Source organism: Gavialis gangeticus, unplaced genomic scaffold (assembly GCF_001723915.1).
Source record: "Gavialis gangeticus isolate Ggan-Ray unplaced genomic scaffold, GavGan_comp1, whole genome shotgun sequence".
Lineage (NCBI taxonomy): Eukaryota > Metazoa > Chordata > Crocodylia > Gavialidae > Gavialis > Gavialis gangeticus.
The window spans coordinates 176740765-176759645 of record NW_017729022.1 but is presented as its reverse complement, the minus strand read 5'-3'; the positions used below and the strand labels follow the sequence as shown (position 1 = coordinate 176759645).

Sequence of the window (18881 nt, the reverse complement as noted above, 5' to 3'; positions counted from 1 at the left end):
TGTTTCAACAGCAATTGAACTAAACAGACCTTAAAAATGAAGAGTCCTGTACTTTAGATAGGAATTTTAATAGCTTTAATTATATGTATATATGATATTTTCAGTGAATCTTATTTGTACAGCATTTTGATAGTATGCAGCACTTCACTGCAGATGATTGCACCCATGGTAGAAAAGACCAGATCCATGTCCTGAAGGGCTCTCAGTATGAAATAATATAGCATGTGGATACTGCCAATAGAAGATTTTATAAGAAAAGTAGTCTGATACAGTGTGATGAGGCTGCCTTGGCTGCTTATGGGCATTGAGGGTAACATGAAAGTAGGCAGACATAAGTCTCTTTAACTTTTGACTGGGGTTTGAAATGATCTTTATAGTCTAAAGTGTCTCTGATTTTTAGAGCAGTTCAAATGTAGATTTTTTTCTTTTTCTTTAACTTGCCATCTGTGCAGAGAAAAATACCAGCATTGGCTAAGTCATGTAGCATTCAATATAGAAGTGATTATCAGGGTGATGTTACTAATCTGCTTCTTAAGTTTCATGTGCAAGGTGTAACGCAATCACAGGTCCTCCTTCTTTAACTGATAATTGAATTCTATATATCTGTAATCTTTGCCCTTTACCTCTTTTGCAAATTTATAACTATCATAATCATCCAGACTGATTAAATTTATACACCCAAAATGATTCAGACTGGGCTGGCAAATAGCTGTTGAACTGAAGACCTCTGACTTGAAGCCTGCTTTCATCCTAGGAAATGTGCAGTGCTTTTTAAAAAAATTTTATACAGTATTTCCTCCAGTATTTTTAGACTGCTCTTATTCATCTTTTTCAATCATCTGTAGCTTGTTGGTTTGATGTTAAAAGTAGGAAAAAACAAGAGAATAGGTAAATTTTGTTTTAAAGAAAAATTCAAGTTCCAGCAGGTCTAATAAAACAGGGTAATTGTTAAGGATTAATAACTGTTGCAAGAAGGAAGAGTTAAATTACTCCTTTAAATTACTTGGGCACTTCATGACATATGACTAATTTAACTTTTAGACTGATTGAAAGCACATGTTACCTTTTTCTCATGTCAGTAGAGTTAGAATGTACCTTTTTAAAAAGTATATAGGTAATTAAATGTGCTACTTTGTGCTGCAAAGATGAGATATCTGGGTGGGGGGCGGAATCATTACTGGATTTTCTTAAGCAAACCAAAATCATATTGTTAGGCCATTCCCTAAATCATTAGCTTGTCTTTATGAATTTGCATATTTGTTATGTCCGTCATTAAAAATTTTAAATCAGGGCTGTTCAGCTGGCAGTTTGTGGGCTGCATGTGGCTCTCAAAGGGTGAAATTATGCATTTCTTCGTATGCAGGGAGAGCATAGGGCGTGATGGGAAAATAGAGGGTGCACAGTGCAACATGGGGGATGGAGTGTACCTAGTGTGTGGCCCCAGGGACCCATTGTTCCCCTCTCCCCCAGTGCTGCCTGAGAGGTAAAGCTTCAATCACTGATTTGATTCGGCGGCCTAATCTCCGAATCAGGAGACCCATTAATCTTTCTGAATTGAATCAGAAGTCTCCAATTCGATTTGGAGAGATTCGATGATTTGGCCATAGACATGGCTTTATATGTTTTTTTTTTTTCTACTTACCTTGTGGTACTGAGATGGTGGGGTGGATGGAGCGTCCCACAGGAGTGTGGGCGGGTGCCCCACGTGCTCAGTGGTGGACCCAGAAGTGGACCAGAAGTACTTTTGGTCCACTTCTGGATCTGCCACAGAGCGTATGCCCCCTCTGCTCCCCCCTGGCTTGGTGACTGGTGCTTCCTGGCCAAATTGAATTGGATCAGTGATCCAAATCAGTGAATTGAATCACTGCCCCCTGAATTGGGCTAAATCCAAATCTGAATTGAATACTGCCTACTTCGCACACCCCTAGTGTGTAGCCACTGACCACTTAGGGTAGCAGTGGGCAAAATATGGTCTGTGGGCTGGATTCAGCTTGCCAAGGGATTTTATATGTCTCGTGCTGGGTCTCTTGGCCACATGAAGCCCAGGTGCATGGCTCAGGCTGTGGTGCGTGTGGCCAGTCCCGCTGCCCCATGGCACACAGCAGGGCTGGGATGGTGTAGTGTCTGGACTCTAATTCCTGACAGCCCTGGCAGTGGTGGCTCCTTCTAGCAGCTGCTTCTAGTGTTGGCATCACTGTCAGACCTGGTCTTGCTGCTTGGGCACCCTGGCCCGTCAACTCTGCATCCATCGCTGGGCTGCCAGACAGAGCACGCAGGTGAGGTCTCCATGGAGACCAGCCAGGGATCTAGATCTGCAGGCAGTGAGTGCTCGGCCAGGCAGATGGGATGGGGCCGCAGGTGGATGGGGAGCGGCATTCAGGAGCAGGACAGGTGGGTGGGGTCCGGGGGTACAGTTGGTGTTGCATGATGGGATCACGGAGAGGCGACAGTATGGGGCCATGCCCTAGGGCAGAGCCGTGACCCGCTGTCCACACATCCCTGCAATGGCCACTGGTACCATGGACAGGGGCATGCTGGGAGCACATCACGGCTCTGTCCAGGGCCCTGGCCCCATGATGTCACAAAACCCTTCCCATCCTGTTCTCGGATGCCGTTGCTTGCCTGCCTGCGGCCCCATCCCATCCATTTGGCCAAGTGCACCCTGCCCATGTGGGTCCCAGGCTGGTCTCAATGAAGACCCTGGGGTGGCGTCTGGATTACTGGGTAGTGACAGCATGGGGCTGGGCCTCGGGGCAGACCCATTTGGGGAGTTTTGGTGAACTGTTGCAGGCCAGGGAGAGGGGTGGTGCTGACCCAGCTCGCAACAGCTTATCAAAACTTTGTAAGTGGCCCTTTGGTGCAACTGGTTGCTCATCCCTGACTTAGAAGTGAAACATCCCTGATTTAAATAGGTACAAATTATAGTCTGTCAGCATCAGATATAGAGTTGTAAGAAGACAATTTAAGTGGCTTTTTATGGTGCCGAGCAATTGTAACAACTATTCTTTCTGTTTTGTTGATCAGTTTTAAGACTCGCCCATCCATTTAATTGTCAGTTTCAGAAGGACTTCTCGCTTGAAAATCTATAGTAAAAAAGAAATTTTTTGCTGGCCAAAGGACTTGTTCTTCCTAGCCTCTAGGATGTTTCTCTCTTTGGTATGCAAAAGCCTATAGCAGAGACCCTGAGGTATCTTGGATGTTCAGAAACGTGGTAGTTAGGAAATCTGAGTGGGACTAGAAAGATCCATAAATTGTTAGTCTGTAATATCTGAACTTATAAAATAGGTTACTAAAGCAAACTTTATAACTAACTCTTTTGCAATTTCCCCAAAATTAAATCTTCATTAGATTTGTATTGTAAATTTGGGGGTAAGATAATTTGTTCATGGTAAGTAAACAAAATGAATCTAAGTGAACATATCAACTATTATTATAACTGCTCTTGAGCAGGTCTCAGTATCTTCACAGTGTTTGGCACAAGTAGTAGTAGATTTTGTTTCCAATATTATACTTCATTATTATTTTATCATACCAGCAGCCATTCCAAAACCGAAGTAGAATAGTTGTTAATTACATAAAAGCTAGGCTGCTACATGTGAGATCATGTGGCAGCTATAGTGAAGTAAACTATATACCAATGCTGATCTCTTTAATTGACAGGTCCATGTAAATCCTTGTTTTCTTCAGTCATCTGAAAATGGTGACCTATTACCACTGGAGACACATGAGTGGCACTCTTTGAACCCAGGTGACAGCTTTTCCCTGTTAATAGACAAATATCTTTTCAAGGTCCTTTTTGCTCACTCAGATGTGGAAAGTACACTAAGGTAATGACTCCTAAAGTGGAAAAATGATAGTATTATATTAGTAACATAAACTTGTCTTACAGATTTTTACATACAGCAGGTCTTGAATGAATAAAACTTAAATGTAAAAGCCTGCTTAAAGTTTTTTAAATATTGTTCTTATAGTACTGAATAATTGGGGAAGGTTAATAATCTGTGCAAGAGATTTTGCTTTTGCGTTCTTGGTATTTCAATAGGTCAGGTTATAAAGTAATATCTTAGGCAAGAAAACTTTGCTAATCTTGCTTCCTGGATTAAATATTTAATTGTTAGTGATCTGATGCATGGAATGAAAGTATTATTTTATCTGTTTACACAATAGATGTTTTTCCAAAGGCATAATGTCCAAGTCCCAGTGAAAGCCTGAGTGGTGTAAATCATGAAATTATTTATCTGTCTTAAACAATATTAGAAGCAGTATGGTATATACAGAAATAGAAATCTTTATTGGTAGCGGAGCACGTTTTATGTTAAAGTAACCCCTTCTACTTACCTTCCTTATGCATATAAGTTTCCATAACATTTTAGAGGAGGAAGATAAACTGTAAAGGCCATTGACCCAACAACCAGATGATTTGAGAAACTGAAATACTTAAACTGATTAGACATTTTGCTTCCGATGGTTCTTATAGTCACCAAAATGATTATTCTTAAATGGCAACTCACTCTATTTCTAGGATACTACATACTTTCTAAGTTGTGGAGAGGAAGGAGCTAGTAGTGTGGCAGATGGTAAAGTAAGGTGAAAGAATTGTAATGATATTTTAAAGTTAGTAACGGCATTTTAAAATTTCTTTGTACACTGATGTCCAAATTTTGGAAAAACTTTATTTGCTGTTTTTATTATATACAAACTACATTGAAACATCTAACAAAGCTTCTAATTTTGTTCAAAGCAAAAACCTAGTAAAATTTGAAAATGGAAACATTTTTAGTGTCAAATTTCAGTTCAGGGAGAAAACTCAGTTCTGTACTTCTGCACTTTCAGCCTGTGGTCAGGTATCTTGTTAAATTATTAATTTATAAAATTCATTCATTCATTCACTTTATTTAAAAAAAATAACATTGTAAGTTAATATCTCTAACAAATAAATTGAGGCAAAACCAGTTTGCTATTTGGTTGGTAGTACATGTAAGGGAAAACTAAGTTTTACTTTATGTATTTGTATAATGTATGTAGTATTAATCTTTGAACCTCAAGCAGTACTAAATTGAAGGGCTGCCTTCAGGTAATCACATGGCTCATCCCCTAGGTGTATTTTTGTCCTATGCAGTAACAAAGCAGGGGACATTTATTCTAAAAAAATTAAAATATATGATCAATGTAATGCAGTGGATGTCTTTGTTGTTCTGTTAAAAGGAAGTCTTAGCTTTATTATGTTATTTGGATGAAAGTATTTTTAAAGTCTCATGGTGGACCTCAGTAGATATAAAGTTTAAAATATTTTTCCCTAAAAGATGCATTTTATCACACCACAGGAAAAATGACATGGTTAATGTACAAGAACCACTGAATTCAAGTGTTGATCCTGTTGAGATGTCATGTAGTCCAACGTGTCCTAATAGTGATATCCAAATGGAAAGCTGTTCCCAGTTGGAAAGAAAAGCTGAAATGCCAAAGAACGAAATGGCTTCCAAAGGTTCAGTGAGTGTCTAATATTTTCTCCAATACTGTGACACTTGTTTGTATTTTTAAAAGTACTGTATCTTGCTTCTGTTCTTTCTCTCTCTCACACTCACACACATTTTATAGACTAGTGGAAGGACCTGTTCTTCTCTTACGTCATTATTTTTGTAATTGCAGTGTTTGTTTATTTTCAAATAACTTCGTACAGCATATTTAGGTAAAAAATATTGTTTAATTTTTAAAGAATATAGTACAACATAGTCAATATTGAGCAGCACTTCAGGTGAGATCCAAATGAATGATCTTTATTGTAGAACTTCTTTGTAAACAAAGTTTATGGTGCCTCCTGTTGGCACTAGCATACACAACCGTCTTTGACTACCAACTCTGGAGCAAGCCACATATAACTGTCTGTGTGAAAAACATTGTTCCCTTAAATAGTCACTGGAAGCCCCAAAAAGGGTCAAGTGAAAAATAACTTGCCTAAAATTTTTTCTCAGGTGGTACTCAGTGATTTTGGAAGGTTGAGTAGATAAGACCAACCATTCTCAAGTTATAAGTGAACAGACATGCACTTCATTTTATATATAGCTATAATATAAATTATACAGTAAAAGTTCTGTTAACTGGCATCTTACAAGCTGGCATGCTCAATTAACTGGCATGCTGGTTTGTAAGATAAAGTGAAACCGGAGGTGCCTACTGTGGCACTTCGGTTTCTCCGAGCCCCCACGGCCCGGGGCAAAGCAGCCTGTGCTGCCGATCCCTCACGGCCTGGGGGCATAGCAGGCTGTGCGGACCTGTGTGGGCCCCTTGAAGGGGCAGCAAGGCACCCCAGATGCGGCAGGAGAAGCAGCGGCCCGGGCTGCTGAATTAACCGGCATATTCTGTTATCTGGCATCCCCCATTCCTGGGGGATGCCAGATAACAGACAGACAGACACAGAGTAAAAGCTCTGTTATCTCAACTACTCTGAATTTCCTCAAATTGCAGTTACCTTATAAATTTAAATACTAATATGATTGCTTTCTTAATAATTCAGGACCATAAAAAAGGCAAAACACTGTAAAAGGTTTCTTCAAAATTTAGACTTGGTAATAGTATAATTTGACCTGTGGCCCACAGAGCTATTGTATGTGGCCCATAGTGCTCCCCACTAGTCAGGAAGTCTCTGTGAGGCAGTGGTGGCCAGATAGTGCCCCCTGGCTGCTGGATCAGAACCACCATGCGGCCCATAGTTAGACCAGGCACTGCCCATTTGGCCTGCTGGGGAAAGGTTGAGCACCATTGGTATAAATGATATAATCTTTTTTTACTTTGCACACAGCCTATGGGAGGAACAGATGTGGAGTCAGACACACAAAAACACTGTTTAGTGTCAAAGTAGTTCAGTATACTAAAAATAGGATGCCAGAAGGACCTCGAGGAATGCATAATGTCTGCCCCCCCAAATTATTGCCTGATGTAATGTACAATTCAATATTTATATTCTGCCTAAAAGCTTTTGAAGTTTACACTCATGTAGCTAGAACTGTGGTTATGGTGTTCTGGGAATAGGTCAGGGAATAAGATCTACTTATAGTGTGTATACGGTCTCCTACACTTGTCCTCCTACAGCAGGGGCACGCAATGTTTTTTGGCCAGAGTGCTGACAAAACTACAATGTCTACCTTGTAAGGTGCCAGAGTGCTGGCATGTCACAAAAACAAAACTGGGGCGGGGAGTGGGGGGGGTGGTACATGGCAGGATGAGAGCAGGGGTCAGGTGGAGAGCAGAGGCTGCCCCAGGGCTCCTCAGATTCAGGCCACAGTAGATAAGCCCAGAAGCACTGGAGGTGGGGCCCAACTGGCTCGTGCAGCTCTACGGGGATGGGGTGCAGCCACCCTGCCTGTGAAGGGATGCTTCCTGGTTGGGGCAGGGCTCTGGGCTAAGGGGGCTTCCTTCTTGGCCTCTGTGCATGCTGGGTACAGTGCGAGTGGGAGCTGCAGCTGCAGGCTGTTACCCCAGTCTCTGAGTAGAGCTGCTACAGTGGGTGCTTGGGGCTGAGCCAGCTGGGAGCCAGCAGTGCAACAGCTCTGTGCAGTGCCTGCCTGGGCTCTGGTCCCTTGAGGGGAACTCTGGGTGGGTAAGGCTGGGGCGCAGGCAGGCTGGGGCAGCTGTGGTGGCTGTTCCCAGGGTCCAGGGGGCTCCCGTGGCCAGGCCCTTGCACCGGGGATGGCTCTGCCCTGCTTGCAATGTGCCCAGCATGCAGGGAAGCCGATCCTGGTGAGGGAAGCCCCCCAAGCCTGGTGTCCTGCCCCAGCCAGGCAGCATCCCCTTGTGCGCAGGGTGGCTGCAGCCCATCCCTGCGGAGCTGCATGGGCCAGGCCAGACCCCACCATGGGTGCTGCTGGGCACCCCCACAGCTCGAGCCTGCAGAGCCCTGAGGCAGCCCCCACTTCCCATCCAGCCCCCACCTTCCTAAGGGCCTGACTTGGTTGACTTGCTCGTGGTGCCTGCCCTGACTGCCTGCCCTCAGCACCCCAGTGTGGCCCTGCCTGGGTGGGACAGGGTGTCTGCTGCCTGGGCCCAGGGCTCTGCCACCTGCTGGAAGCCTTCAGGGCAGCAACCGTACACAGCACCTCTCTTGCCCCAGCCCTGTCCACCTGCAGCTCCCTCCAGGGGCCAGCTGGGCTGAAGGGCGCAGCCTGGGAGCAAGGGGCAGTAGAACACAGACGGCATCCCTGCCTGTATTCTTCTGGCTCCGTCTCAGTGCCTCCTGCAGAGCTGGGACTTGTGGCTGCACAGGAGAGCCCAGAGCAGGACTTAAAAAAAAATAACCAAACGAAACAGTTTTCTTGCATGCCTTCAGGCGTGCTGGGAAAAACATCTCCACATGCCACTAATGGCATGTGTGCCGGGGGTTGTCGACTCCTGCTCTAGAGCTTTGGAGGAGTTCTCTTCTTGCATCCAGGTGAAATGTCTGATCTTCAGGTGCTGAACTAATTAGTACGAGAGGGTTTTTTTTATTATTATTATTATTTTTTTAACTTCTACTTTGGTTCATAATTGGGAAAACCCTACATGCTAAGGAAGATGCACGGGACAATTTTATATAGAACAAATCTTATTTTTCATAAGTAAAATAGTTGAAATATCTCCTATAACAAACTCAGTTTTCCAAAAGAGATATTTCTCTCATTGGTAAACAGGGGTTATATCAGTTCAAAAGTGTAAATGTGGCAGTAAATAACTGTATATATAAATTGGCACCATATTTGCTTGAATAGAAGATGACCCTAATTAAAAGATGCCCCCCCCCAGTAATTAGATTCTACATATGGAAAACTTAAAAGTTTATTACAATTATCCAGGTATAGAATCTAATTTATTGGAGGCTTGCCTTGAATTTATTCCCTTCCCACTGCTACAGCAAGAAAAATAAATCTGCAGAGTCAGGTAGCTTCTTTGCTTTCTGCTTCCCTCCAACTTTTTTGCCTGGCAGCCTCTTCCCCCTCTTCTTGTCAAACCTTAGTCCTCCTGATCACATAAGTGAGGAGCAAATTTGAGAACAATAACCTTGAAATTAAACATGGCTCTAGTATTGCACATAGTACCCATGACCTTAGTTCATCCAGAATTGATATATGTTACCTTTTTTTGAAACTGCTGCAAGTTTTAGCACGGATACTCCATGAGGACACTTTTGAGCAGCACTTTGCCACCTACTTACATAGAACAAACTATGCATGATATTAGTTCAAAGCCAAAAGCTTGTGATTTTACCATGTAGTTCATCGAGCTGGGCCCCACCCGAGTCAACAGAATTTCAAGCCATGGTGACCTCACAGCTCAACAGTGCTGTGTGTGTGTACTCCAGGTACTTCATGTATACTTATTAGCCCCCTTTCATGGCCAGAACCAGGTGTTATAGAGTAATAAAAAATGAGGATTGGAAGGGACCTTGGGAGGTCATCTAGCCCAACCCTCTGCTCAAAGCAGGACCATCCCCACCTATATCATCATCTTCCACAAGGCTTTGTCCAGTCAGGTCTTAAAAACCCCCAAGGATGGAGATTCCACAACCTCCGAGGAACCTGTTCCAGTTCTTTATTACCCTCCTAGTGAGAGTATTTTCCTACTATCCAACCTAAGCGTCCTGTGCTTCAACTTGAAGCTCCTTGTTTTGTCATTTACCACCTCTGGGAACAGTCTAGCTCCATCTTCTTTGGAATTCCTCTTCAGGTAAATTGAAGGTTGCTATTAAATCGCCTCTCAGTCTTCTCTTCTCCAAACTAAATAAGTCCAGTTCCCTCAGCCTCTCCTCAGAACTATTGTGCCCCAACCCCCAAACCATTTTTGTTGACCTCTGCTGGACTCGCTCCAATTTTTCCACATCCTTTCTACAGTGGGGGCCCAAAACTGGGCACAGTACTCCAGATGTGGCCTCAGCTGTAGCCTCCCCAGTGCCAAATACAGGGGAATAATCACTTCCCTCTATCTTCTGGCAACACTCATACTAATGCAGGTCAGTATGTCATTAACCGCCTTTGCAACAAAGGCATACTGTTGTCTTATATTCAGCTAGTCCACTGTAACCCCCAGTCCTTTTCTCCAGTTCTGCTGCTTAGCCAGTTCATCCACAGCCTGCAGCAGTGACTGATAGTTCTGTCCTAAGTGCAGGACTTGCATTTGTCCTTATTGAGCCTCATGAAATTTCTTTTGGTCTAACCCTCTAATTTAAGGTGTCTCTGAATCCGAGTCTTACCCTCCTGTGTATGTACTGCTCCCCACCCTGCTTACCCCCAAAACTTTGTGTCATCTGCAAACTTGCTGAGGGTATACTCCATCCCATCTTCCTGGTCATTTGATGGCCCCAGGATCAGCTCCTGGTGCTCTCCACCTGATACTGCCTGCTAACTAGACAAAGCCATTGATTACTCCCTTTGAGCCCAATGATCCAACCAGTTTTCATCTACCATGTAGGGTGCCCGCATCCACAGAGCTAGTCATGTCATCATAGAAGGCAGTCAGATTGTTCAGGCATGACTTGTCTTTTGTGAATCCACACTGACTATTTCTGATCACTACCTTTTCCTCCAAGTGCTTAGAAATAGATTCCTTAAGGACTGTCTCCATGATTTTTCCAGGGACTGAGGTGAGGCTGACAGGTCTGTAGTTCTGCAGATCCTCCTCCTTCCCTTTCTTAAAGATGGGCACTGTGTTGGCTCTTTTTCAGTCATCTGGGATCTCTCCCAGCCTACACAAGTTTAAGGGTAACAGCCAGTGGGTCTTCAATCACATCAGCCAATTCTCTTAGCACTCTTGAGTGCATCGCGTCTGCCTCTGTGGACTTGTACACATCTAGCTTTTCTAAATAATCCTTTAACCTGTTTTTTTGCCACTGGAAAAAATTAGAAATTTTAGAAGAGGATTTAGAAATTGGATTTCTTTTAGCTGAAATTTAAAAAAGCTGGATATATACTTTTATACTCCTCCTTGGTCGTCTGTCCGAGCTTCCACTTCTTGTAAGCTTCCTTTTTGTGTTTTAGCCTGTGAAGAGTTCTGTGCTAAGCCAAGCTGGTTTTCTGTCATATTTGCTTGTTTTCCTGTGCTTCGGGTTGATTCTTCCTGTTCCCTCAGTAAAGTTTCTTTTTAAAACACAGGCAGCTCTCCTCCCTCAGCCTGGCCTCCTGGGGTCTTGCCCATCAGTTCCCTGAGTGAGTTGAAGTCTGCTTTTCTTAAGTCTGGGGTCCTTACTTTGCTGCTCTCTTTTCTTCTTTCCTTGGGATCCTGAACTCAGTCATCTCATGTTTGCTGCTGCCCGAGTTGCCATCCCCTTCTACATTCCCCACCAGGTCTTCCATTTGTGAGCAACAGATCAAGAAGAGCAGAGCCTCTAGTTGGCCTCTTCAACACTTGCACCAGGAAGTTGTCCCCAACACCAAAAACTTCCTGGATTGCCTGTGCACTGCTGTATTGGCTCCCAGCTGATGTCAGGGTGCTTAAAATCCCTCATGAGAACCAGGACCTGTCATCTGGAAACTTACTGTAGCTGTTTGAAGAAACCCTCATTCATCTCATCCTTCTGGTCTGGTGGCCTATAGCACGCACCAACCATGTCGTCATCCTTGTTGCTGTCCTCTTTGACCCTAATCCAAGGACTTTCAACAGACCTATCTCCAATTTCATACTGGAGGTCTCAGCAGTCATACAGCTCTTTTACATAAAGTGCAACTCCTGCTCCTCTTCCCTGCCTGTCCTTCCTGAACAGTTTGTACCCATCCATGACAGTGTTCCAGTCATGTGAGCTATCCCACCAAGTCTGTTATTCCAATCACATCATAGGTCCATGAGTGTGTGAGGACGTTCCATTCTTCCTGCGTGTTTCCCAGGCTCTGTGCATTCGTGTACAGACACCTGAGGTAACTAACCAATTGCCCTACTTTCTCAGGAAGAATGAGAGCCTCCCTTGTTGCTGCCTCTTGCTTGTGGTTCGTCCAGGTTACCTGCTTCTTCCCTTACCTCAGGGCTTTGTACTTCATCCTCCGTTGATCCTAGTTTAAAGCCCTCCTCGTTAGGTTAAAAAGCCTGTCTATGAAGATGCTCTTCCTTTCTTTCCAGGTGGATCCTGTCTCTTCCTAGAAACTTTCTTCTTGGAACAACATCCTGTGTTCAAAGAACCTAAAGCCCTGCTGGGGACATCATCTGTGCAGCCAGCCATGCGTTGATCTGCAAGTTGCATCTACTCCTACTCAAGCCCTTCCCCTTGACTGGAAAGATTGAGGAAAATGCCACCTGAGCCCCTTTCCCCTTCACCCTTGTACCCAGAGCCCTGTAGTCACTCTTGATCTGCTCAGTCACCCTTGGCAGTATCATTGGTGCCCACATGGATGAGCAGTATGGGATAGTAGTCAGAGGGCTGGAAGAATCTTGGTAATCCCACAGTGACATCTTGGATGCAGGCTCCTGACATGCAGCAGACCTCCTGAGACAACAGGTCAGGCCAGCAAATGGATGCCCCCATTTGCTGGCCTGACTCCAACCACCACCACCCATTTCTCCTCCTCTTGGTGTCAGTAGTCTCAGTCTTCCCAATCTTGGGGATGCCTGGTCTGGTCTCTTTCCATCAACAGAATGTGCTCCTGCTTCTCCTCCTCTTCCATTGCTAGGGTTCCATTTATTCTGCAGGCAAACTGCTACATGTAGAGATGAAGACTTTTGCTTGCTGCCAGAGGGCATAAGCTTCCAGCTTCCACCATCCTGGGAGTTCATGGGTTTTTTTTATTCTCTAGCACTGCCTTTGGCAGTCCTTCCCTTGCAGTAGTAGATGTCTCCTCCAGCATGGAATCGATTGAAATCCTCGTGGTGGAGGAGGCTTCAGAGCCTTGCTACTTCCCCCTGTAGCCCTCTTGCTTGGTCCCTGAGGGACACCACCAGGAGGCACTGCTTATATTGTAGGCACTCCCCTACCTGGTTGTAACTAGAAGGAACCAGTAAGTAGCAGTCTCCACAGTGCTACACTAGAACCTGGGTGGAAGTTTCCCAGGAGAAGATGGTGAGTGGTCCTACCTGTGTAGACACTAGGGCTGTGCGAAACAGCACCGTTTGGCTTTGACTTGTGTTTTGACGTTTCAACGGAACAGTGTTTCATCTTGAATTTAGTTTCATTTCAAAAGCACCATTCCATTTTTTGTTTCGCTGAAACACTTGAAGTTTCGATGCTGTTTCAACGTTTCGCCCAGGCTATAATACGGAAGCATGAAACTGGAGGAGCAGCCTCCTCTGATAGCAGGCAGATCGGGGTGGGCACCCCGGGGGAGGAGTCTGGCAGAGCCCCGCAGCCCTCCCAGGGATGCGGGTGGGAGGCAGCCACTGGTGCCTCCCTAGGAGCTGAGCCAGTGGAGAGATGGAGTGCAGCCTCAGCACTTTGCTCCGCTCTGCTACCCCCCACCAGGCTCAGTTCCACGGGGCCGCAAGTGGCTGGGAATCAGCCAGGTGGGGGCGAAGTGCAGCCCCTGGGCTGTAACACGCCCACCTCCACCGGGCTGCAAGTCACTGGGAACCCAGCTCAGTTGGCCTTTTTGAGTTTTCCCCAGTGCTCAGCATTACAGCCTGTTCTAAACAACTTCATTATAATTCACCTGAGAGAATAACAGCAATCAGCAGTCTTTTGAATATGTGCACACAAGAGGACCCCGAACAGGTTGCTATAAAGTGCTTTATTGTATCAAAGTGTATTCATTTTCCTTTGTTTCTATGCTTACATATTTCTCTTTTAAAATTGTGAAAAATGTTTTAAATTCTAATAACATATAAAGTGTAGAAGTTGTGAGTCACTTGAAGACAGGAAAGCACTTTGTAAAATCTTGCTGAAGGATATACCTACAGTAGGTGTGTATTTGCCAACAGAGGCATCGTGCTAAACATTTAGGAAATATATAAATGGATTGTGGGTTTCTTTCTTTCTTTCCTTATTTCCTTTCTTCCTTCCTTCCTTCTTATATGCACTCTGTCTCTCAAACATCCTTTAAAAAAAACTATTAAAGGAATGACCCTTGATGTAGAAGCCAAACCCCTATTCAATAAAATGATCATAGAACATATTTGCACATTTCCCTGTTTACTCTGACTCATATTTTTCAATAAGTTGAAGATGATAGTTTTTATGTACTTTTATGACCAAGTTTCCAACACACATGGCATTCTATAAAACTTACCACTGCTGCACCGTATCCCTGGTTTTATTTTAACTTTTTGTGTTCTGCTGTTACTGTAATGATACTTGGAGGACTGCTAGAGTTCAGGTTCTCTGTGTCTGAATTAAGAATCCTTTTTCAGATGAGTGTTTCAGTATCATCTCTTGAAAATATTATGGGTGAGGCTTGTCACAAGTGTTTTGATCACCGGGGTCAATATTTTCCCCCTTTTTCATGAAAATACATTGTCTCATTTTTATGAGACTGAAATAATAGGATGGAGGTGAAAAATGGTTGTATTTTGGCTTAAGATGTTTCTAAAAGTGTCTTCCAGGATCTCAAAGCCCCCGGGGCTGCACCCTCCGTGCCTCCACCAGGCTCAGTGCCCAGCGGCTCCCAGCACCGTGGAACTCAGCCTGGTGGCAGGAGGTGGAGCGCAGCCCTGGCTCTGCCTGCTTTCTGCCACAGGGCTGAGTTCCATGGGGCTAGTGGAGCTGATTGGAGTACAGCGTGGTGGTGGGAGGTGGGGAGAGCCAGGGCTGTGCTCTCTGCTGGGCTGAGCCATGTGAGGCTGCATGGAGCCTCTGGGAGTGGAGCCTTGGCTCTCCTCTGCCTTCCACCACCTGGCTGGGCTGCTGCTTCGAAATGTTTTGATCGGCCTTGTTTTGTTTCAAGGCTGTTTCGAACCCCTCTGTTTTGTTTCAATTTAGCTGTTTCAAGCTTGAAACGATTCAAAACAGCATTGAAATGAAACAGCTGGCGTAATTTCGCACAGCCCTACTAGATGCCTCACATGTGCAGGCAGAAGGAATGCTGGCAGCAGCACTGGCTCTGGCACTGCAGTGTCCTCCAGCTATATCTCCAACAAACCTTCCCTAGCTAACTCCCCTGTAAGCTGACCTGTTTGTTGTGCCTTGGTCCCAAAAGGTTCCCATTTCTCTGCTAGCCTGTTTCTTGTCGCCAAGCTTACAGTGAAAGGTGTGAGAGCTTCCAGACAAACTGTCTAGTGGACTCCCCCTCACTCTAGTTAAACAAGGGGCTTAACTATTGGTCTAACTGCCGAGTTTTAGCTACTTAAACTAAATATATTTGGGTTAGTTGCTCTTTTTTAAAAGAAAGAGCTTTCCTTAAAGGCTCCCCTGCTAATAGGGGGGCATCAAACTGATTTGCAAACTGTCCTGTTTGCTGTCCTGTTCTCTCGTTCCCTGGTTGCTCTCAGTCTCCTTTTATAGCCTCCTGAGCCTGGGCTGGTTCTAACCCCTTGTTAGGGTTTTTGTCAGACACAGGCAGCAATCAGTTAGCTAGCAGCAGCACTTCCAGGTGCTCAGAGCATATGCCCAAACACACAGGCAGCCTGGCTCACTTATGTTTCTAGCTCAGGATCTGGTGCCTAGCTTCTCTTCCTTTTTCTTTTTCCCTTCCTCCTTGCTCCCAGGAAACTGCTTGCAAATTGCCCTGTTTGCTGCCCTTATTCTGTAGGTCTTGTCTTATTCAGAGAGGTTGCAGTAGTGTATCCATGTGGTAGGCTCCCATTGACATGTTTGCTCAATATGGGCCATTGGTTTTGTAGCCATGCTCAGTGTTGGCTGTATTTAATCAGCTTCCCAGTTGGTTTCCATTGCTGAGCACATGCTGCTTTTATCAGCAGTTTAATGATAGACAGTGTTTTTAGTGAGATTTCCCTGTTTGCGATTATAAGATGAGGGGCTCTTTTCCCCATGCCATTTTGGGGGAAAAACTTATCTTGTATTTGAATAAATACGGTGCATTTATTCTTGTTTTGGTAGTCTAGTTCTAGAGTTGTAGATTTGTTTCTGACCGTAGCTTAAAAAGAAATCAGTCAGTACTTAAATGCTGAACTGTTTATACCTGCCATTATTTTAGCAACTTGATGTACTTTGCTTGCTTTAACCTTTCTAATGTCTCAGTACAGTATGCACAAGCCATGAGTCAGCAGTACGTGCAAGATATCTGAGAGTTGCAAATCACCAAAAACAAAAGGGTTTATAAAGGAAAATGAATATATGGTATTATGCTGAAGATGTTTTTATTGGAAGAATACAAGCTTCTGTGAACGCTGATCAGCTAAGGGAGTAGGAGGGACCAAAGTGTTTAGTATTGTGACTGGCTTAGCAGAAGACCACATCATCCAGTCTGTAGCTGAAGATCTAGCTGCTTCCAAATTTCTTTATCCTAAATCAAATATATAGAAAATAAATATATATTTTTCTTTGTGCTAAAACTGGGACAAAGAGGTATGTGTAGCACTAAGCTTTAAATGTTATTTTAGGTTTTTCCTGCCAATTGTAATGAAAATGAACAACGAAAACCTGCCCAGAGAAAAAGGGTGCTTCCACCTTGGATGCTGCAAGGAGACTTAGTGGTTCAAAACCTTTCTACCCCAGTCACTAAAAGAGGTATGTTTGTGATACAATACTTTCATCATGATAATAATATACCTCTTTATGACGATCTCTTCTTTGACCTTTTTGGAAATCAATATGATAATGTGACATATAAAGCATGTGAATAAACTGATTTTCTTCCCCTTGCCCCTTTGGAATCTTTTTGCGTATCTCCATTGTAGCTTGGTGGATGACTGAACATATCTAGTACTTTTGTCCCAGTTGTCTTGCATGTGAAAGTCTCTGATGTTTGGAGGATTTATTCAGAGGCTGAGCTACTGATGTAGTGTTTTAGAATTTTTTTATTCTGACTTGCAAGTCTGGGACAGTGAGCTGGTTTACCTTCTTAAGACACATCCAGATGAGCCTGCACATTCCTCTTACTACATCTCAAAGCAGTCTGAGATGCAGCAAGAAGCATGCTGGGAACAAAAAAAATATTCCGTGTGCTGCATATTTGGAGCACAGGCTCAAAATTTGATACCTTATCGAAAAAACCCCTAACCCCCTGTGGCAGGGCGGGGGCCTGGGGTGCCGTGTACTCCCCTCACACCCCTGCCAACTGTGCCAGATCAGGTTTCCCGCACCCTCTATCACTCTCCCACCACGTCTTTCATCTTTAGTTCATTAAAGGGAGGCTGCCTTTCTTCCTCCCTGGCACGGTGCCTCTGATGCCCGCGCTTCTCGCACCCACGCCCACACTGGGCCCTTACTCATGCTTCTCGCGCCTGCTCTTACTCGCGCTTCTCGCACCTCCCCGCGCTGCTTGCACCGCGCCTCTCCGTGCTTGTCGCACTGTGCTTCCCGCACTCGCGCCTCTCTGTGCTTGTCGCACTGTGCTTCCCGCACTCGCGCCTCTCTGTGCTTGTCGCACTGTGCTTCCCGCACTCGCGCCTCTCTGTGCTTGTCGCACTGTGCTTCCCGCACTCGCGCCTCTCTGTGCTTGTCGCACTGTGCTTCCCGCACTCGCGCCTCTCTGTGCTTGTCGCACTGTGCTTCCCGCACTCGCGCCTCTCTGTGCTTGTCGCACTGTGCTTCCCGCACTCGCGCCTCTCTGTGCTTGTCGCACTGTGCTTCCCGCACTCGCGCCTCTCTGTGCTTGTCGCACTGTGCTTCCCGCACTCGCGCCTCTCTGTGCTTGTCGCACTGTGCTTCCCGCACTCGCGCCTCTCTGTGCTTGTCGCACTGTGCTTCCCGCACTCGCGCCTCTCTGTGCTTGTCGCACTGTGCTTCCCGCACTCGCGCCTCTCTGTGCTTGTCGCACTGTGCTTCCCGCACTCGCGCCTCTCTGTGCTTGTCGCACTGTGCTTCCCGCACTCGCGCCTCTCTGTGCTTGTCGCACTGTGCTTCCCGCACTCGCGCCTCTCTGTGCTTGTCGCACTGTGCTTCCCGCACTCGCGCCTCTCTGTGCTTGTCGCACTGTGCTTCCCGCACTCGCGCCTCTCTGTGCTTGTCGCACTGTGCTTCCCGCACTCGCGCCTCTCTGTGCTTGTCGCACTGTGCTTCCCGCACTCGCGCCTCTCTGTGCTTGTCGCACTGTGCTTCCCGCACTCGCGCCTCTCTGTGCTTGTCGCACTGTGCTTCCCGCACTCGCGCCTCTCTGTGCTTGTCGCACTGTGCTTCCCGCACTCGCGCCTCTCTGTGCTTGTCGCACTGTGCTTCCCGCACTCGCGCCTCTCTGTGCTTGTCGCACTGTGCTTCCCGCACTCGCGCCTCTCTGTGCTTGTCGCACTGTGCTTCCCGCACTCGCGCCTCTCTGTGCTTGTCGCACTGTGCTTCCCGCACTCGCGCCTCTCGGGCCCTCACCCACTGGGCCTCTTCCCTATGCTCGCATAGCCCGCACCGGGGTCTCTTCCCCGTGCCGCATAGCCCACACTGGGCTCCTATCTGCACTTCTCACACCACTACAGCACCCTCCCTGGCGCTCAGAGCACCCCCACCTTACTGGGGGGCTCCTGTTGAGGCCTCCTCCACCCCTACAGCCTAGCCCAAACCTCTGGTGTAACACTGCACTTCTCACGCCACAACAACTAAAACCATGAACACAAACCCCTGGGCTATAACATAAATTCCTGGCCAACCTGGCTTGCTTCCATGTATCTCCCCATCAGGGTTTTCTCGAGCTCCATTCTCCTTGGCAGCCAGAGGGGGACTGAGCTCTGGCCCCGGCCTATGTTGTTTATAAAGGCCAGGCCCTACCCCCTTCCGGTCAGCTGACCAGACCGGTTGTCATGGCAACCCCGCACCTGTGCTGCCCTGGTGATTGGCAGCTGAGCTTGTAACACTGCCTCCAGTAGCAGGCACCTTAGTGCCCTGCTACAGCCCC

At 45.9% G+C, this 18881-nt stretch overlaps 1 protein-coding gene across 2 annotated transcripts in view; it reads left to right on the top strand.

Annotated features, from left to right (window-relative positions):
- APLF (aprataxin and PNKP like factor) overlaps nt 1-18881 on the top strand; it is a 112887-nt gene that overhangs the window by 19329 nt on the left and 74677 nt on the right. For both annotated transcript variants that reach the window (XM_019516561.1, XM_019516559.1), the window contains 3 exons: nt 3661-3827; nt 5325-5490; nt 16441-16567. In XM_019516561.1, the coding sequence (XP_019372106.1) occupies nt 3661-3827; nt 5325-5490; nt 16441-16567 (460 nt within the window). The remainder of the gene's footprint in view (nt 1-3660; nt 3828-5324; nt 5491-16440; nt 16568-18881) is intronic.